This window comes from Myodes glareolus, chromosome 5, assembly GCF_982192425.1.
Source record: "Myodes glareolus chromosome 5, mMyoGla1.1, whole genome shotgun sequence".
In the NCBI taxonomy this organism is placed as follows: domain Eukaryota; kingdom Metazoa; phylum Chordata; class Mammalia; order Rodentia; family Cricetidae; genus Myodes; species Myodes glareolus.
In genome coordinates, this window is record NC_142030.1 from 28232129 (window position 1) to 28253933 (window position 21805).

Genomic DNA, 21805 nt, shown 5'->3' on the forward strand with positions numbered 1-21805 from the left:
ATCTGACACCTTCACACCAATGCACATAAGATAAAGTTAAATAAAACATAAAAAAATATTAAAAAAAATTATAAGATTTCTTTTCTTTTGTTCTTTTTTTTTTAAATAGTAGCTTGTTCTCGTTTCTGGGACAGGATGCCTCTCTAAGCATATTGACTCTAGTTAGAGGGTTTGTTTTGTTCTTGCTGTCTGCACTATTAATTCCAGCTCATTTCCTTTTATGTTAGTTTTATCTTTGTCATAACGAAGGTCTCAACATACATGTGCCGCTGTGCTGCCTCATTCTATTTAAAACTGGAACACTCAAATGCTGACTGAGAGGTTATGCTGGGTGCCCCGGAGCCTGGGGTGGCTCATCCTCGTCTCTAATTCTAGGGCTTACTTGGGGAATATAAGGCTAGGAATTCTCATCCATTAGGATGCCAGAATTTGTTTTCCAGTCTGGACCTTTACTCGTGCCTCTTCTGGACAGGCACACTCTTCAGGACCATCTACCCTGGCATTTGTGGTATGGGAAACAGGACTGCTAAGGTTCCCTCTCCACTACATCTATCTACATCAGGAACTTGAATTCTCAATGGATCTGAGTCTGGAAGCCATGACTGTGCACCTCCGGTCTCATTCTCTCTCCCGCCTAAGTTGAAGCTGTGAGGAGCCTCCCTATTGTTCCTCTGGAGCCCCTCTCCTTTCTCCTATGTACCAGTGTGACATGGTGGGATCACACAGGAACAAAAAGGAGCTCACAGCAAATGGAAGAACTACTTTACGGACAAGCCAGTAGGCAACAAGGCAAAGCTGGAGAAATCTTGGCGGCATGACGGGGGAGAGACAGCAGCTAGAATTTGGGGACCTGGCTCTTTCCCCACCCACACTCCGTACATTTTCCTTTACCCACCCATTGCAACCCTTTTCCAACACCAAGAAAACATGTTCCCTGTCCATTCTAAGTTCCCTCGATTCTAAGATAAAGAGAAGGCACTTCATGTTTAAGTGCGTCTCCTAAAAGCTTCTGGTTCTACACCCGTCCTCCTGAGAGGCATAGCCCTCATGTGGATGGGAAGGCGTTGCCCGTTAAGGCTTACCCTGCAGTCCGTGCTTCAGATTAAAAGCCACTGCCCTGTGATCCTCAGGAGTTTGAGGCTCCCTTTTCGTGCTCACATATTATGTAGTATGTGCATGTCTTTTCAACCACTCACAGACATCATTGGCTGCTTAGTGTCTGAGCCTCTTAATAGAATTGAAGCCCCAGGAGCACGTAAGCTGTCACACCTTCCCTGGGTCCCCAGCTCAGAAGGTCCTCATTTGCAAGAGAGTAATAGAGGCAGGAGAGCAACGGGTAGATGTGACGTGTTAACCACCAAGAACTGAAAACGGGGCCTCTTAGGCATCGTTCTTCTGTAGGTTTGGGAAACTGAAAAGAAGATGTGACAAGAAGGTAAAGGAGTCTTATCCGCGTAGATGTCACATGATGGGGATGGCGCATCTTTGTGGGAGTGGCAGGGAGCATGTCTTTTTACCCTCGTTGCAAAAGTGCCCTGCTTGCGCTCCTCCCCGCTAGATGAAGAGTAACTCTTCCTTCTTTCCATAAACACTTGAAACACAGGAAGACATAAAAAACAAGAAACACAGTGTGGGAAGTAGTGGTTGTTTACTGTTTGGTCTCTGGCTGAGATCTTTCTGGGGGCACAGAGTTCCCCAGCTAGAGATCTTTATCTCCAGCTCCAGGACTCTGGAGACAGACGTGGATAAGCAACATGAAAAACGAGCTGCCTGTGACCAGAGTCCATCTCTCAGGACTAGTTACCTGGACAGCCTGAGGGAGAGAACTATGTGGAGCTCTTGGCGGCTGTGCGATGTAACCATTTAAGGAGGATTGAAGTGGCCTGTTATTGGAGCAGCTGGTGAGAGACAGTGGGATGAGCCAATGAGATAGAGTTCTTAGAGCCCTTCGTGGATCTGGGAACATGCACTGGGTTTGGGAGAGGAGATTACTGACTCTGGCAGACTGAAGGGTCCTCATTATTCTTTTCTGGAACCCCCGAAGGAAAGTGATCTTGCATTCTGAGAAAATGCTATAATACCAAAGATAACCATTCCTGGGCTTTTACTGTGTGCCAGACACTCGGCTTGATCTCACTTTATCATCTCAGCTTTAAAACTGAGCCGAGGGATATTAAATAACTTGCCCAAATTCCTTCCGTGGCCGGTAAGTGGGAATGCTGGACTCTGATCCTGAGCCCACAATAGCTCTGTGCTGCCTCTTGGCTTTCTCAGTAGACTCTGAAACAGGAAGGGGTGGATTCATCTTTCAAGGGCTCATGCAACCCTAAGAGAAATCAAGAGGTCCCAGAGACTGTAGCCAGACAGGGAGGAAGAAGGTCCGGGATATGGCTGGGATCCTGCTGCTGGGGACACCTATAGGACAGTAGCACAGACCCACAACATTCTGAATATGGGGGTCTCCACGATGGCCTGGCACTGGAATCGGTTGAATTACAGTGTGGAGATAGCTGAGACTTGGCAGCATATGAAGGACTCTTTGGTGTGGTGTTACCCAACGAAAGCAAGTCCAAACTCTGTCACTCAGGCTCTGGGCCTGGACCAGATGCTCTCGCCTGTGTTTCAAGCATGCTAATTCTGAACAGGGAATGGGGAGCTTTCACAGACCCTGAATGATGAGGGAGGTGGCTTCGGAAGAATCGGTACAGGTAGTTCTCAGGAATGTACGTGAGAGCTCCTTTAAGCCTTCAGATCACGCATCAGCCAACACATCCGCCTGCACTGCCCCCAGAGCAGCATGGTCTCAATCTCTTTGATGCCTTCTAAAGTTTGCACTAAGCTCGCGTTGGCAAGCTCTAATCGGGAGCCACGCATGGGATGGTTCTGGGAAAAAAGCCTGGCCTCTCTCTTCTTCGATGCAGGCAGACCACCTGTGGAGAAGAAGGTGGTAAGGTCCACTTGAATACCACCCACTAAGTGTTCTAGACCTTCCTGTGACCGCCAGTTACAAAAGCGTTTATTCTTGCTCCTCCACTACCCAACCCTCATGCCCTTGACTTTCTTGCCTAGGAAAAGAAATAGGACCCTTTGAATCTGGAAAAACCTAGGTGTGTATTGGATTGAGGGGTGATTTGTGAAAGTCATGAAAGCAAGAGGTCCCTTAATGTGCCACCTCATTATCTACCATTTGAAAAAGTGGTACATTTATGGCCATTTCTGGCATTTTCCCCTGCATGTATATTTGCGTGAGGGTGTCAGATCCTCTGGAAATGGAGTTACAAACAGTTGTGATCTGACATGTGAGTGCTGGGAACTGAACCTGGGTTCTCTTAAATGCTGAGCCATATCTCCAGCCTATTTACATCTTTATTTTTTTTAAGATTTATTTGCTTTTATTTTATGAAGATAGGTGCCTTGCCTGCATGTGTGTCTTTGCACCACATGAGTGCCTGGTTCCCCTGGAGGCCAAAAGAGGGCTTTAGAGCTCATGGAACTGGAGGGACAGATGGCTGTGAGCCACTGTGTTAGTGTTGCGAATCAAACCTGGTCCTCTGATATAGCAACAAGTGCTCTTAACTACTGAGCCATCGATCTGGTCAAATGGTAGCCATCTTCACTAAGTTACTTAGAGAAGAGAAAGAGTCCGTGCGTATCATGCTGGTGGGCGCAAAGGCACCATGTTCCTGGAAAGGGTTTTGCCGTCTGAACCACTGTGTGCACAGCCAACTTGGTCCACTGATGGTGCTCTGCACGTGGAGGGTACTGAGGCTGCCTGGGAAGGGGCTCCAGCATGCACAGATGATATTTGCCATGAAGTAGGAAAGGCAGCATGCATGGCATAAACCCACCTCCCATACCACCCTTGTCATCAGCTGTACATCTGCCCTTCTCCTGTGAGGAGAAGCCACCGTCTAGACCACAGCCGAGTGTTTCAGAATGCTCTCCACTGAAGACAACAGAAACCAAGTTCAAATTAGCCTAAGCACATATCAGTACATTAAAGGCAGTAATTATTTGGTATCTAAAGTAGGTGGACGCTGTTTCACATAACTAAAACAAAACCCCAAAGCTTTATCTAGTTTCCAGTACATTTGGATCTAGAACACAGCCGAAGTCACCAAGGTTCCCTGTCTCTTGTTTCCCTTCCCCGTGTGTCGGTCCTGTTCTCATCAGACCCTCATTATCCAGTGCTTCCCTTGGACCAACTCGTCAAAAGTCAGTTTCAACTGAGAATCCAAGAGCTGATTCTCATCAGCATAGCTCAGGCCAGTAGGAGGGATGCAGAAGGAAGGATGAATCCCTGTGCCTTGAGAATGAAGAATCGAGTCTACAATAGAGCTCGTGAACTGAAACTATAGGCGTATCATTTCCCAAAGGAAATGGTGGGTTGTCCATAAGAATGAAGGGGCTCTCTGCCCCTCAAATAAAAGATGATATGTTCCCAGACAGCAATGTGCTATATGTTCTTCCTGTCCAGCTAGAGTTGGGGCTATCGCTGGAGTCTTTCCGGCAAGTTGCTGACCTCTGCATACCACTAGCGGGCTGGCTTATGAAATCAGTAGTCTGGGATCAATGGCGCATCCCAGCTTTCGGGTTTACTCATGGCCCATCTATTCCGCAGCTACACGGACTGCCCTAGAGTTAATGTCCTTCATCACCATCCTCACTATGCACGTTGGTCGTTTCCAACCTGATTATGCTGCCCACTGACAAACAGCCATTCTACAAACCTCCCAGTGTGGTTTAACCAAGACCTCAGAAAATTCCGGCACTAGTTTGGAGGGCCACACTCCAAAGCAAGGAAGATGATCCGTGCTGTAGATGACTCTGCCCTGTGGACAGCCTCCTGCGTGGAGGATTCCATTTGCTCAGTGGAGACGGCCCCCACCAAGCTCCTCTGGCGTGTGTACTCTGGGTAGAAGTAATTAATTTTATGAGGCATTATTCATGTCTAGTCTACCCGAGGGCCACCCCAAATTGTGTTTCTCTAGCTATTAAAGGCTTTATCAGGCACGCAGAGTCTCCAGCGGCTTCCTCTAGGGGAAAGAGCAGAATTCCTCTTGAAGTCTACCAACCTCCGAGGGCAATTTGCTGCCCGTTTCTGGGCTATGCTGAGAGGTTGGCACCTGAAAAAAGGACAGAATCTTTCTCTTTCAAGAGAAGCTGGAAGATGGGAGTCAGGAGTGCGAATGAGGCACCAGGGGTGTTTCTACGCGGCGGCTGGACTCCCTTTCTTGTCTTGTTGTGAGCTGGCAGACTTTAACATGCTGAAGCAATGTTTGTCAGATTTCTCAAATTTTGAATGTGGCTCTGACCCAAATGAATGTAGATGTTGTTTTAGCACTAGGAGAGATTCATTTTAATGTACAGATGTAACCACTACAAAGGCCCCTTTTAATCTGCTGGAGGTTCTGGTCCTTGCTAGCTCCTTTGCTCTCAGTCCCCCTCCTTATTTTAGGGAACTGCTGGGTGCCACAAAACTGCAAAGCATGCCCCATCTCCTAATGGAATGACCAAGACACTGACAATAATAATAAAAAAGACACTTTATGAAAGAAAGAGTTAGCAAGGCTCTGTACCCGTCCCCAGCCTGCCAGTCATTCAGAGGCAAAGCTGTCTGATATGGTCAAATGTGCCACAGCAGGACTGAACTCTTCAGCTCTCTATTGGGATGTGGCCCCTATGGAAGGGGGTGTCCTCACTATTCTGGTGTTCTTTAAGCATAGAAGGCCCCTCTGTACTCCCGTTCAGCTCTTCGATGAGACAGTTATCATCACCTGAGCTCTGCCCCAGGCACCAACGTCTTAGACCTTGATGAGAATCAAGAGAAATGAAAGAGAAGCACGGAGGAAACATGCAAGCATGCGAGGTTTGCTGAAGCCAACTTTAAACTTCAAACCAGGATCAGCAGAGGTGAGCCACAGGCAAGGAGCGGGGGGCAGAGAATAAGGAGGCACACTGGGTGCAGTGGGAGAGAGGATGCTGAAGTCAGAGCAGTTCCCAATCCTGTCCAATTCAATATCCTGCCCTTCTTTTAATAATATGGACTATGTTGGGTATATTTCAAGATGAAATTAATATAAAATATAACGACTTTCCAATATGCCACCAAATAATAATCTACAAAATGTCCCAACTGTATTATCTTTGTACGACATAAAGATGACAACTTATAGTGGATGTCTTAATATGTCTTAATATCTTAGACTCTATAACAGGAGAAGACGGAACAGAGTAAGCAGAAGCCACTCCTCCACTCTGAGGTTGAAGCTCTATACCACAACGACTGCTCTGTGTCCATCACACCCTTGAGAATAAACCTGTATGTAGATAAAGAAAAGTAGACCTGGTTCTTGCTCACACACAGGGCCATGGCTAACCTTCTAAAGATACCTTGTTCCTGTTTTTGAATCAGAGCTGATTCAAGTCTCAGATGTGGATCCTGTTTCCAAGTACTTTCGCTCCAAGCAGTGCGCTTGAGGCCACCAGGCCCATAGAATCATTTATTATGAGGGATTGACCCGTGGATTGTGGGACATTTAGACACTAACAATCAGAACATCACCACAGAGTTCCAAAACAGCTTCCTAGGACATGATGCAAACCCTGCTGTGGACCAGAGGAATTGGAGAAAATGAGTAGCTAACTTAAGAATCAGGTTCATGGCTAGGTTCCTAGTTCTACCAAGTCCAAGGACCTTCAGGGCTCTGATTAAGTCAATCAGCGATCTTCAACCTTTTGTGTGTGTGTGTGTGTGTGTGTGTGTGTGTGTGTGTGTGTATGTCTGTGCATGTGTATGCCTAATGTGTATATGTTCATGTGGGTATGTGCACATGTATGACATCAAGTCTTCTCCCTTTACTTGCTTTTTGTCTTGTGATAGAATCTTTCATTAAACCTGAAGCTCACTGTTGGGCTAGATTTGCTAGCCAGTGAACTCTAGATTCTTGTTTCCACTATCCAGCAGTAGGGGTTGCAGACATGGCTTCTGTGCCCAGCTAGGGACTCAGGTCTTCACGCGTTATCAAATGAGATATCGCCCAAGCCCTCAACCTTTCTTTAACATGAAGAAACTATTTACTTCCTTGAAGATTGCCAAACAGTTAAGTATGATGATCCAGTCTGTCCTGACTTGCCCCTGGTGGATGCTTGGTAAAGACTCTTTCCTGTGTCATGGGGACCAGTGCTTTCTTAGCTCTTGTACCTGTGTGTCCAGGTCCACGTCTCTCTAAGAAGCCTTCTAGATGGGAAACATCAAGCATCTACCTGCAAGTTCAACCCTTAAGAGACTTGCATGTTCTCAATTGAAAAAAGTGCTAAGATCAGTGTCTACCCATGGAGACTCTAGGGCAGTGGTTCTCAATCTTCCTAATGCTGCGACCCTTTAACATATTCCTCATGGTGTGGTGACCCCAACCATAAAGTTATTTTTGTTGCTACTCCCTAACTGTAATTTTGCTACTGTTATGAATCATAATGTAAATATCCGATATGCAACCCCTGGAAAATGGTTATTCAACTCCAAGGTGGGTCACAACCACAGGTTGAGAAACACTGCTTTAGGTCGTACAAACTCTCAGTACAGTCTACTAATGTACTACCATAAGGGAACAAATAAAGATGGGAACCAGGAAAGTAGCAATGGGAAGGGAATATAATCAAGGCACATGATATGCTGTGTACATGAAATTCCCAGAGAATTGATAAGAAAAATGTTATTTAAAAGAAGAAAGGGCTAAAGGTGCAGAGCATAGGAACTTTGTAAGAGAGTTCTATTCCCCCTCTCCTGGGACATTCCGGGCTGGCTGGAAAGCACTGGATACAGCTGAGGCTCTCTTCCACAGTGGTAGAGAAACAGTACCAGTCATTACAAAGGTCTCTGAGAAAACTCCATTCTCTCAAGACCACCTCTTCGCACAGTTGGATAACTTTAATTCTTTCTCTTTGGAAGGTTTGTTGGGCCCAGGAAAAGGTCTAGTTTCCATGGAAACAGCAGCAAACGTGTGCATGGTTTAAGCTGTTGGGTCTGTTGTTTCCTTAGCATGTCTGTGGACATGTGGTCCAGCAGTCGGAATGGGCCTATACTTCCTCTGCAGCCTACTGATGTCACAGTATGTTAGAACTGGAAGCTCCAAGCAGCAGCCCTTAGGACTCTTTCAGGAGATAGAAAGGACATGGGAAAGGGCCTAGGATTTGTCTGTTTCCTCCTCTGAGGTCACCCACTGTAGTTAAGAACTCCATTGCTTATACTTTTCTGTCACGAGCAAGTAATGACCATGAATTTTAGTGCCTATCTTTCAAGTGTATGCTCAATGCAACTCTGCCTGAACTCTGTTTACCTTCCATCTGAAGCATCTGGATGGGTATGAACTCTCGGTGAATTCAGTCTCTCTCTTCCCTTTCCTCCAAGGCTTACCCAAAGCTCTAGGGGGAGAGGGCTCTGTAATTACCTAATCATGTAATCATGAGGACATTTCCCAAGTCACCCAGGTCCATCTCGTGTTCTGTCATCAGTCAGGGCCATTGCCTCCTCCTTCCAGGGACAGTCACCTTGGAGATGGTTGACAGTTCTGGGGCCTTGTCGTGACACGCCTGCTGGGGAGGGGCCCTCGTCCTGCTGAGTTGTCTGTGTGGGCACTCTGGGATACTGTCTCCTTGCAATAGCAAGGACGGTGGAGAGGAAGCCCAGGAATTCTGTTGCCTTCCAGCACTAATAAATGAGTATGAGTTAAGAGCGCTCGCCTCTACTCTGGAAGCACCATCTAGAGGTAAGAAAAAGACACAGCATGGCACACATCTGTGCTTCAAGTCCTCAGAGTTCTTCCTTTTCAGTCCAAGTTAGGGTTCTTGCCCCGCAGTCTCAGCAGGTTGGGTGGGGAACACCCGAGATCCCAATAGCTTCTCCATTTTCTCTCCTGTCCTGAGGTTGCTTAGGGCCTCAGCTTTAAAAATTCAAAACCCCAGATTTTGTTCCTAGCCTCTGAGTTTCTCTGTGTCTTCCCTTCCTGGAGGCCAGAGGCCTGGAATGCTTTAGTTGAGGGAATGGAGAAGAGCCAGGGGGTGCCAGGAAAGTCTGTGAGGAAGAATGCTGGTAACAACTGTGTTTCCAGCTCTTAGCCCCGAAAAAAGCGTGAAAGGAAGCCGATTAACTGCCTCATGGCTGGATTGCCCTATGTTTGAGTATTCCTTCATCGATTCTGTTTTTATTTAAAATCTTCTGAGCCCCCCTTAAAAAAATGGGAGTCCTTTTTGGAATGGAAAAAAGATTGGAGTTGAGGGACACAGATCTCCTAGGTGTAGCCCTTGCTTACAAGTATTCAAACTTCTCTGTCAATCAAAAGTGAAGGCCCATCATTGCCCCACCGCCCACCTCAAGAGGCCTTCCCAAATACAGACTGTTGAAGGAACCCTGAAGAAAGTCCTTCAAACTTCCAAGTGTGTGCTTGGGAGCAACCTCTTACTAACAGGAGATGGCTTTTTCAGCCACTGCATCTGTCTGATTAAACTAAGGGACAAAGCTAGTTTCCATCACTCCAGGACTGGTTCCCAAACATCTCAAGGTCCTGAGATTCCAGGAAGTTTGGGAAAGGATGCTTGATTACTCCAGAGTCCTGCCTGCCCTTCTTGTTAATGTATCTGGGTTCCCTCCTCCCTCCTGACTCGGGTGCCTTGTGTACAGCTGATCTGGGAGGGCCTGTGGTAGCTGGACACATCTGCCACCCAGGTGTTTGACTTTGGAGAATCGAGATGGCCAGAGGGAAGCAGACCCAGCTCAGACATACATGCTGTTCCTTTGGCTAAATGCAGTGGAGTCATCCTTTCCATGGTAAAATGAACTGGTGATTCTGGATAAAGATAGAAAAGGACGGTCTTGTTGACCCACCACCAAGAAGGCAATTCTGCTGATGACAGGCCAGCTCCAGAATGATCACCAGCTTTGTTTGCACTTCCTTATTAAATCCTGTTCGTGTCTTGTAAAAATTAGGGACATTCAACTTCATCACTTGCGTCAACACACAGATGGATAGCTCTCCAAAGCCCCATTCCCTTTGACAGCTTAGGATTTTGCATCTGACCTAAAATGCTCTCTCCATCTCTCTTCTTCCTGCTAACTGGGTTATTGTGAATTTCCACTCTTGACAGCAACCCTGTCCCTTCAGGGAAGAGTTACATAAACTTTCATGTACCATTGGTAGCTCTTAGAGTAATGTCAAGATCATGGCTAAATCATGGAAGCCTTCATCAAGACCTGAACAAGTCCAATTCAACTTGAATTTGATAAGTGCCATGAAAATTCTTAAGTCTTAAATGGATAACGGCAAGTGACTTTTGCTGAGACCTCCAATCTGCATCTTATGTGACATATTCAGAAAGTACTGAGAGCATGTCAAAAATCAAAAGTCCTTATCTTTGACTTTGTTGGATGAGGGAATCAAGAATGAAGATTACATTCTTATCTACGAATTCCACCACATGACTTCCCTCTCTGATTCTTGGTCTTCTGAGAGTCTTGTATGGCTGGGAATGATAAACACTACAGGCCTCTTGTTGTTTGCCAGTGAAGTCTCTAATGCCTCTGACTGACACCCCATACTTAGTAGAATGTCTAATGACAATATTAATTACTGTATTAGTTGGAGAAGGGTATACACAACTGAAATCTCAGCACTCAGGGCACTGAGACAAAAGGTTAGAAGTTCAAGGCCAGTCAGTGTTGCATAACAAAACCTTGTCTCAAAAATAAAATTCTAGTAATACTACTATTATTGTGTGCTATCAACTTCTTAAAAGATTTATTAATTATGCGAATATGTGTGTACATGATTTTTATGCGCATCCCATGTGTGCAGGAACCTGTGGAAACCAGAAGAGGGTGTTGGGTTCCCTAGAACTACTAGACTTACAGATGGTTGTGAACAACCCAATGAGGGTATTGGAACCAAACTCAGGTCCCCTGAAAGCACAGAGTGTGTCCGTAGCTGCTAAACCATCTCCTTAGCCCCTGTGTTTTCATAACCAGATTTATAAACCAATTTTCATTATGGAATGTCTTACAGAATGCAAAGATACTGTGAACAGTGAAAAATGCTGCATGCATTAATTTATTTGCAAGTAGATGCATGCTGGAATTTACCATACTAAGTTTCTTGAGCTTTCAAGTTCATTGCGTGTGTTAGAGAGGACAGGAGATGGCATAGTATTTTGCCCAGCGTCAATGCCTCTGATGTTTGATAGAAAAATACAGGTGTTTCCATATGGACCACATTGGAAAGCTTAGAAACAACAGCTGAACCTTGCATCCTCTTGTGTTTACCTTGCTAAAGTTCTGGCCTCCCTGACTCAGATTTTCTCCAACCACAACTTCAAGCCTCAACCAGCTGGTGAAGGGAATCCAAACAATAAATGGTGTATATGCTGTAACTTAATGCTAGATCTTGACGAATGCTATGAAGAGAATTTAACCTGGTAGAACCATTGACCATAACATCCAACTATTCTGTGGCTCCAAGAGTCCAGTTGTTCCTTACTAGTAGTGGCAGGAGTGTCACGGCTCACTTCCACAGTAGAAGCAACGCTAATGCCCTTGTATCTGGAAGAAGAAGCAGACATTAAAGGGCTTGAGAATCTGATCAGGATCCCTACCAGTGCGATATTTCAAGACAAGTCAGACTTTTTAGAATCTTGGTAAAGTGATAGTTCTTTAAAAATAAGCAATTTCCTCGTCAAACCATATTATCCTAATAAGAAGTGCTGTTATATGAATCTGCTGTTTGGATATTGCAATTTGGGATATATTTTGTAAAAAAAAAATATTTTTACTAAACTTATCTTTCTGGATAAGAATTTCATTTTGTGGAACCACGATTTACATCATGGGTGTCACGTTGATAGAGGTGTCCTTGGCTCTCAACCCTGAATTAGGCTGCAGATGCAAACCATCTCAGCCTTCCCAGGGCTAAGATTGCCATGGAGGCCACTGAAGGCCACCTACAGTTATGCCATGTGACTCTCGGGTGGGTTCTGGTTACCAGATTTAGCAAGTCAAAAATATTTTACCTGGCAATTCTATACATTAGTCATGGCGCGATTTCTTTTCTAAGAAGTGTAGATCCGCATATTCTGCTGCTGCTGCAGCATCAATAACATCGAACATCTACATAGCGTCCTCACAAGGTGCTGAGCTGAGCCGAACCCTAGGACCCCCTTTCTACCCACTGCACATGGGGTGGACCCCAAGTTACCATCGTTCCCACACATCCCTACAGGGAACCAGAGCTTGGCAGCTTTGCAATGGATGCAGAGTTTCCCCACGGGAGCTGAGTGTCTGGTCAATTCTCCTTTCCTTCTACATGTCCTGTAATATGAGCTTCACAATTGGAGGACTGAGCCATACCCCCGGCCTTGTTGGCTGCCCAGGAGAATATTTTTACTGTTGCTTTGTATTAAACACAGTAACAAACGTTCAGCTCAGAGGTGTTTGGCAAATGTATATGGCCGTTCTATTATGGGTTTTGAAATGTTTAGAAATTTGACCCCTGATTTTGTTATAATGTCTTTGGTGAATGTTATTAGGTGGCGACCTAATAAGAATTATTGACTAGGGACCTATAATATGGAGCTTATAATTTTCTTAATAGGCAATGATTTGTGTAGTCCCGATTAAAATATAATGAAACCCGAGGCTTAAGTGTTTTGCTCTGAAAGGGCAAAGGGATGAGAATCAACCCTTTATGCATTGCCTTGAAATCTCTGTTGAAATTATATTATTTGAAGAGTTTTGTGAGCATAAAATGATCTGACAAAAAACTCTCAATGTCAGGTCCAGCAGCCTTGGAAAGCTGGGGGAATATAGGTTTCTGCAAATGAAGTCTGGAAAATGCTTCCTGATTACCTCCAGGGTAAAGAAAAAATTATTATTCCATTCCACAAGTCCTGTTAATTCTTTTCAACATTGATTCAGTGAAGTAATTAGAACCCAAATGGAGGAAGCATGTATAATTGTCATTTATTAGATTTCTCTAACAGTGACTGTTCCCAAGAAACTCTGACCGGAATGAGAAGTGGCCATCAAAGAGGTGTGGGAGCCGAGACACCTGGCCTTCTTCCACATATCCCCAAGAAGTCAGGCTCACACAGTAGGTTGAGAAAATTCTAGATTAAAACGGACTTCCACAGCTATGTGTCTTCAAAGAAAATCCTCCACCACCGTTTTGTCAATCGAGAGATAACATGAACCCCATCTCTCCTCCCTCCCTTTCAGCACAGACATCACACATCTCTTCATTATTTAAAAGCATTACTGCACAGTATGAGAACCTTTACCTCTCCCACACCGCAGGGAATGCTTCTGAAGTGAACTATGCTTTTGGTAAGGGGGCTAATATTCCAAGTACCTCCTCCCCTTTTATCCTTCTGTTTCTTCATTTGGTATCAGCTCAAATATGCGGCGTGTCTGCCGCTATGAGATTTCTCCCCTTGTTTCTGCAATAACGCCTCCCTTTAAAGATGCGTTTCCAGCCCTTCCCAAGATTCTGATGAACACATACTGCTTCGACCTGTATTTCTCTAAAGGTTGTGGCTACGTGGCCTCGCTCCCTGACGGTGTTTTAAGAAAACTGTGGGTCCTTCATCCTGACACCCAGGGGACAGCAGAGAGGCTGCCCTCCAGACTTTGCAAGGATGTTCTGTTCTCAGTTTCACCCAAATTAGTCCCAGGGTTTCAGTTGTCTTCTTCTGCCCAACATTCCATCATGTGATTCATTAAAGCCTTCACATGAAATACTTTGCAGATGAGCTATGTCATAATTCCCATTAAAGTTTTCAGTTGTTATTCCTGTGGGAAGTTCTCTCTCTGGACATCCTCGGGCCTCTGGAATAGACTTGCAACTGGTGTGGTGAAGGTCAGAGTTCTCTCCTTCAACACTCCAATGCCACTAGTGGCCTTATTCCAAAACCTGGGTTTATTGTGAAATACTCTGAAGCAGTGACATTCCAATTCCTTGTTAGTTCTACTTGCAATTAACTGTTTTGAAAACAAACAAAAGAAAACATTTAAACAAATGTGGCTTGGCTAACAACTATTTCAGTGGACTGTTAATTAAGGCAAGTTGGAACCCCAGTATGCCTGGTCTGTTTTTTTTTTTTTTTCTTTTCTCCTGTCACATAGAGCAGTCTTTGCCATTGTGTACAAAGGGAGAACAATTCAGGGATACTGTCGAAGTGTGGGCTGGAACTGGATAGACGATTTAAAAAAAAAACATTTATTTATTGTGTATACACTGTTAGAAAAAGGCATCAGATCTCACTTATAGATGGTTGTGAGCCATCATGTGGTTGCTGGGAACTGAACTCAGGACCTCTGGAAGAGCAGTCAATACTCTTAACCTCTGAGCCATCTCTTCAGTCCTGGATTTTAACCCAGAATTCACACTAACCATCACTTTGCTTGAAAAGTCTGTCCAGAAGAGGCCTGGTTTTTCTAGAGAAGAAAACCTGGGTGGACATTTGGTTCCAGAAATCAAAGTTCTACTCTCAAGGGAGGAGTGGTGTGGGAAACACTCCTCACCTGTTGCATTTATTGTTTTACTACATTTTCGTTCTCTATAACAAAGAGATAACTTCCAATCACAGGTTCAACTCATGGGTCAAAATCTTTGAGAATTTTTCCATCTGTGGTCAAGTGAGCGCCGGGAAGCTGCAGGATATGACTCCACTTGTGAGCCAGAAAGAAATGCTTGTTGTTCTCAATTGTCAGCAAGTCCCAAGTCTTTAAAACTCTCAATGGCTACATGACCAGGGAGCACACAGAGCTGTGTGGTGGCCTCCTGTGCCCTGACTCCCCTGGCCTTGTACCATCCCAGAGGCACCGCCGACACGAGCTGCACGGTGGAGCATTCCTCTTGGTCATCCTGAAGAGCTTGCTTGCCGTGGTTTTGTGAACCCTATAGAACATTTCAGTTTACAGACAGTTCGCGTTTATCATATATGTGTTTTGTGTTTACTCTCAACATATGGTTATTAAAGGTGCATCAGCCCTGAAATAGAAGAGAATCAAAGAACCGGAAACACATTTTGCCAATAACATAACCAACACTGTGATCCCATGAGAACATTCTAACACACATCGTGTTTTATAGTCTTATCCTTGCCCCACATTTTTTCTTCCAGAAATGAGGCAGTGAGACTCTCCTTATGGAGGAACGAAGTAAAGTGATGTCCTTGAGGCTCAGAGCAGTAGTCTTAGAAACTGGACTCACCAACAATTCCCCGGCACCACACTTCAGTTATAATTCATCGGTGGTGCTGGGATTGAGCCTTCCAAGTGCATGTGGACCTATTTTATGGCTGGAGGTACAGAGCGTGTTTAGAAATGGGGGTGTTTGTTGAAGCTTTCATGCCAGGCCTGGTGAATGCTATTTTATAAACTGGATTTGTGCTCCTAGGGGTAGATTGCAAGTTGAGGCCAAGCCTGCAGAAAATGATTTCTAAATGAATACAATATGAAAATGTTATTTTATTTCTAATTTTACATGTGACATTGTTACTTGGTGAGTTTCAGATTACCCTTGAATTCATGTCTATTAACGTGATATGAGATGCAGGCATGATTTCATCTTGAGTGCATTTGAATATAATAGCACTGGAAATGTAATTTGTATTCTCAAATTTTATAAAGCAAAATAAATCAGTCTTGGGGGTGGTAGCCATATTGAGCATATTGCATTAATTTCTTTGGGGGTTTTCTCAAGATAATTAACAATTTCCCCTTGCAGAAGCAAGTTGAATCATGATGGAAGACGTATCTCATCTGAACTCTCGGAGCCCTCCGTCCATATGCCATCCTCATTCCTTTCATCTCTAGGAAGGGATAATATGGGCAGGCCTTCAGAGAACTTTACCTTCCATCCCTCTTGTGATTGCTGGTTACTGTCTAATAGAACTGTTGGCAAAGGTGAAAATGTTCTAGATTAGTACAGTGATCACAGCAGCTTTTGGGGTCACAAAGCTATCGCCCTCTGAAAATGTGACTCATGTGACTAAGGAGCCCAGTGATGAATGATATTCACTTTTAATTTAAATAACCTCATCATCAATAGCCATAGATTTTGATAGCAAAGAATCAGAGCTCCAGAGGTAGCTGCCTGCACCTATATTCAAATGAATGGATCAAGGGCATTCTAATAGCTTAATAGTCATGAGTGATGCTCAGTGATGACCTCTGTCAGTTCAAGGTTGGTTCTCTTCAGTGGTTAGATAGCCCTCCACGGTCTACCAACCCTTGCTATTGTATCTTGCATCGTTATGACAACCAGCCCCCTGCCTAGCACTGATTGGGCTTCTGATAGATACAGAAACAAGAAATAGAGGATGGAATTAGGTAAAGGGGGTAAAATGTTACAAGACAGGGAAAAGAGAAAAGTCTAGAAGGAAGACATTCAAGGAAGGTCTGAGTTGTATGATGTTGAGCTGGTTTGTACCCATGTCTTATTATCACAATGACAAGAGTTGGAGAAACCATCATCTGTATAGTTCAGATTCAAAGAGATGCTTAGGTCTGAGATATCTGAGTATTTCAGGGGAATGGGCTTGGAGGTCTTGAAGACTTCTTAATAAGTCTGATGGCTTGCTGAATTCTGAAGTCTACCCGCAAATTTTCAGCTCATCTTGGGAGGCACATTGAAAAGGATCCTGTGGAATACTGTTTGTGGTTATGTTCAGCGTTGTATGCAAAAGCAACCTGCGTTCTTATAATGGGGGTTATGAGCTAGGAGCCCTGAAACATTCTAATTACATGGAAGTAGGGAGTACCGCGGACTCCAGGAAAATATGTTCATGATTTTCTGGACTGTCTAAAAAATTTCAAACCCATGGAATAGTGTTTTTATTTTCTGAGCTCTCCTTGGGATTTGAGTTTCACCAAAGCATTTTCTGCCCTTGTTTTCCTTATTAAATTAGCAAGATCGACTTGAAGCAGAATATACTGTTAGGGCTTGAAATGTTGTTGAAAGAACCAAACAGATGGGCATGAGAAAGACCTCAGGTTCCACTTAGGTTGTGGCGGATGGTGTAAGGAGTGGGCTCGCTGAGGTAAAAACGCTTTCTCTGATAAGAGTTGAAAAGGAAAAACATATGGAACAAAACAAAGGAAACCGAGTCATGCTTGGCCCTGTGTTTTACCCCTATTTTTTATTGTTTGGTTGTACTCGAAATCATTTCCATGCTTAAGAAATAGTAAACCCTATGCACCTTTGGCCACAGTTTGTGCACAGTCCTGTCGCCCACTGTTTGGGCCCTTTGCCTGGCATTTGTTCCGCAAGCTTTTGAGTGGGTGTTCAAAACTCCGAAGCTGGTCCTGCTGCTTCTGTCCGTACTTTAGACATACCTACAGCAAATGTCAGCAGTGGTTTTGCTGTAAAGGGGCAGACAGCAAATGCTTAGGCTCTGTGGGCCATTCTGTCTCTGCTGTAATTCCTCAGCTTTAGCATGATAGGCCCAGACAGTATGTAAACAAATGACTGTTCCAATAAAACTTTATTTACAAAACAGGGCTAGATTGGGCGCTGAGCTAATCCCCAGTCTGCGGGGAAGTCTTCATATGCCTTGGACTGACACCGAGGTCTCTGTGCCTTCTCTTTTCAATCCTCAAAGCCCTGTGGTTTTAAAGACTCCCTGCCTTTGTTCGTGCTGTTTCCTCCATTTAGATTCCTGTTTCCTCTTGATTCCTATTTTGCCTTGAGTCAGATCTCCTTGCCATAACACACACAGATTCCCTTAGCCCACTTCATATCCCAGAATTCTTTGCTTCTGCCTATAGTGCAGTCCTTACCATGGAGCTATTTCTCAGCAGGATGCTGACAGGGTTAGTGATCCCATTTCAAGTAGCACCCAACACAGAGCTTAGCTCAGGGAAGGTCAGAGGGGGAAAAAAACGTCTCCGAATCATAGAGAAGTATTCAAAAGTCTAGATGAAAACCCTGTACATCCAAATGTGATATAGGAGCCAAAGCTATGCTGCTGGAGTTGGCATGGGGGTAGCCAACAGGAACATAACCATGTGCAACTGGGCAGACAAGTTACCCTCAGAATCCTAGGATCTCTGGACAGTAGCCTCTTGGCGCAGAGGAAAATGAGCCAGAGGAGCGGTGTCTTGGTTAGGGCATCAGGCCTAGGGCAAGGATGCAGATCATTGGAGAGAGATCAGAGAAAGTCGGCCTGCCTGTATGATTAATGGGGCAGAGGAACTGACTCATGAGGAAAGATTAAATTGCCTTGAGGAGATGGGGTGCAGGACCAATAGAGGCAGATGATGGCAGACTCCAAGTATGTGGGATGGATAAACACCCTGGAGGGAGCAGCTAGATTCATTAGGGAGATGAATAAGGGGTCCTGCTAGAAGATGGGAGGGTGCTCCGAAAGGGCACGGCTGGGGAAACACAGGAGGTGGCAGGCGGTAAGACAACTCTGAACGGTTGGAAGGAGAAACACTATGGGGAGGTTGCTGTGCGCTGACTGTTCAGGAAGTCTTGTATTCTCATCCTATAGGATGGGGATTCTCATTGTAGCTTGTCACGCTCTTGACATTAGAGTTTCTCAGAGCCAGGGAGGGCAGCTGGTGAGCTATAAAGAAGAAGACAGAAAGTCTTTTTGCTCCTTCTAGATACCAGTTGCCAGCTCGAGCAGCAACATTGAAGCCCTCTTCTCAGTTGCTGTTGGCTCCTACCTGACTTTGGCAAAACCACAAGTGCTTGTCCCAAGCTTTTCTGTAGTAAAGGATACAGCCCTTGGCTCTTGGTACACCTGAGAAAATCCCAGATGCATGCTAGTATGCACCCTGCTTTAGTCTGGTAGGCATTTTGAAAGACATGTTGTATCTGAGATGCTACAAATGTCCCCCCAGACTCCAAGATCATTTTCCCGGGATGGGAAGCTCAACCAGGCGCCCAACTCTACTATTAGGTCTGTAGAGTCAGGGTGCTAAAGACTCCAGAGAAAAACTATGCCTCAATTTACATCCCCATTAAGTCTGAGCTACGTGAACCTAACAGGGAGAGGAAGATACCCTGGCATAGGTGCTTTTGTTTAGAGCTCCCAGGGGCTTCCATTCTGTTGGGAACCAACCGTGAACAATGATTTGCTTAGAGTCCTCATCTTTCTCTGTAATTCCAACTATACTATCACCCATGAGGTTCTATTTTTTCTAACTACTTGCATTTTCTCTTGATGTTGTTATTATTTAGTTTGGCGTTATCATCGGTGTTGAAGGAAAGATAAATAACACACAGGCAATGTACAACATCATGGCAAACCCTGGGAAGGCCATGCACACCAGGCCAGTATACAGTACTGCACTGGGGTACATGCTACACCAGCCTCCCCACTCCACCCCCGCCATTCCTGCTGAATCATTCTTTGAGCTCCTGTGAAGTGTTATTACCATCTGATGAGATTTGGGCCCTGACTGTTTCGCTTTCTAAGTTATGCTGACGTGGCTTTCTGGGCAGACATATGACAAGCCTGTTCATGGGCTGGTTGTGAGCTTCCACCAACTGCCACCGCCAACAGTTCCTTTCCTCTGAGTGTCTGGTGTGTGAGAAAGGCAGAAAGGTTTCTAGAGACACACAGAGCTGGATATTCTCTCCACCTCCTGGGCAAGATGCGCACCGGGCCGTGGGCCTACGGGGCCAGTGAAGCCAAGTCACATTCCTAGAAAGTGGCTCCCTTGCAGAGACCAGCTTCATGACTGCTGCCTTTCAGATGGTGTGTCTCTAAACAAACAGACAAAAAAAGAAAAAACAAAAACAAAAACAAACACCATGCAGAATATATTGGGTCCCGAAGGTAATAGCCAAGAAAGGAACTAAAGAGATATTTAGCTTCTGGGTATCTTTTTTAATGACAAATGTCAGTCAGCTTTTGGTGGTGCCCCAAATAGACAAAATTTAGGAATGCATACTGAAGTAACACCGCTATAAAGAACATCTACACCGAGTTCAGTGTGTGACTGAGTTCCGAGTGCAGGGACTCTTGGACTCCTTGACCTGTAAGAAGAAAGGTCGGTGCTATAAAGTCGTTGGTGTATGGTTCACTGTAAGTTTGTTCTGGTATGTTTACGCCAGCCCACACCATGACAGATAATTTCCAATGACAAACTGAAATAGTTGTGTAAAGGGATCTCTGATGTTTTGTTTTATTTACGATCTATCCCAGCTGTAGGCATTCAGATGAAACTCGAATTCTTCCAGAGGAAGTTCTGGACTGCCAGCAGACAGGTGAGTGCTCCTCGGCATCCCAAGCATTAGCTGTGCTGTTGGTGCACAGGTGTCTCTGTGTGGGGAGCTGGGTCCGGCAGCGCCAGATTTCTGGTGAATATTGGTGAAATGGATTGCCGGCTCCTCAGAGTACCATTCATTTCCAGTTAGATGCCACAGGCCGGGCAGAGCAGATTTGCTCCCAGGGACCGTTGGGATGAATGAAGGAGGAGAGTGGCTTTATAGAAAGAGTTTCTCTCTTAACATCGGGGTCTTTTGTTATTCCAGGGCAGGTTTATTCTAATCACATGTGATGTCCAGCTTGTAATTTGTGCTTCTCCTGATCACATCAGGAGAAGGCCATCATATGACCTGCTTTGTTGAATCTGCCTTTCTGGCCCAAAGACTTCAAGGGGCTATTGCCCCTTGGGAAATCTTCCAAGGGCATTCTTCCCCTTTGCTGTATTGTTAGAACCAAGACTTCCCAGGAGCGTCTGCCTAGTATTCAACAGAAATGGAGAAATGGCAACCACTGAGTTGCTTCTACCTGCACAGTTATAAATGGTAGAAGTATATTTCCTGCGAAAATGGGATCAGCACACAAAAAGCAAGTGAGCAATTCTGTATTTAATGTGCAATATTCACAGTATGGAATCAACCTAAAGACCCACCAAAGGATGGATGCATAAGGAGCTTATCATTTCTTAAATTATGATATGATAGGAAACTACAAACTAAGAACATAAACAAGAGTTTCCTTTTAAAGTCATTGAGAAATAGTTTTAAATTAAATAATGACATAATTATATCTTTTGTTACCAAAAGATCTGAGATCTTTAGGAGATATCATCAGTGTTGAATGACAACATAATTTAGAGGTGTGGAAAAGAGCCAGCCCTCCCCACATTGTGTCTTTGATACTATGATTCTGAATTGTGCACACTCCAGAGAGTACAGCCAAGTCTCATCTAGAAACATTCCCTTAGGATGAAACCTGGTACTTACATCACAGGCCATGACCTCCATAGCTAGGCAGCAGCCACATCAAATGCTGGGATGACCCAGTAATATGGCTCCTTGCTTCCTCCCCCACAGTGTGCCTCCCTGGATGGCAGATGCTCCATAAGCTGCGATGATGAGGTAAGGTGGCCTCCTGGCCATGGTCCTAACCAAAGGGGAGTGTTAAACGGTGCATTGTGACAGAAGGAATGCTGTGGTGAATAGAGCCAGGTCTGACACATCATTCTGGGCCAGCCTCCAGACACACACACACACACACACACACACACACACACACACACACAGAGAGAGAGAGAGAGAGAGAGAGAGAGAGAGAAGGAGGACATTTGTTTCATCCTCCATCCCCAATTAAATTAAACATAGTTTGGTTCTGAAAGCCAGAGAAATATGTTTTAGATATTTCCTGGACTGTGGTAGTGGAATGCTGGTGTTCTATTTACAGGAAGTAATATACATTACTCCCACTTAAAGATCGCATGAGAGTCTACAGTTTTGTCTCCATGCCTCATCTTCTTTCCACCATCAGAATACTAGGT

General features: G+C 44.8%; 1 protein-coding gene across 2 annotated transcripts in view; it reads left to right on the forward strand.

Moving 5' to 3' along the window:
* Cacna2d3 (calcium voltage-gated channel auxiliary subunit alpha2delta 3) overlaps window positions 1-21805 on the forward strand; it is an 837667-nt gene that overhangs the window by 730090 nt on the left and 85772 nt on the right. For both annotated transcript variants that reach the window (XM_048421249.3, XM_048421250.3), the window contains 2 exons: window positions 20209-20270; window positions 21345-21389. In XM_048421249.3, the coding sequence (XP_048277206.1) occupies window positions 20209-20270; window positions 21345-21389 (107 nt within the window). The remainder of the gene's footprint in view (window positions 1-20208; window positions 20271-21344; window positions 21390-21805) is intronic.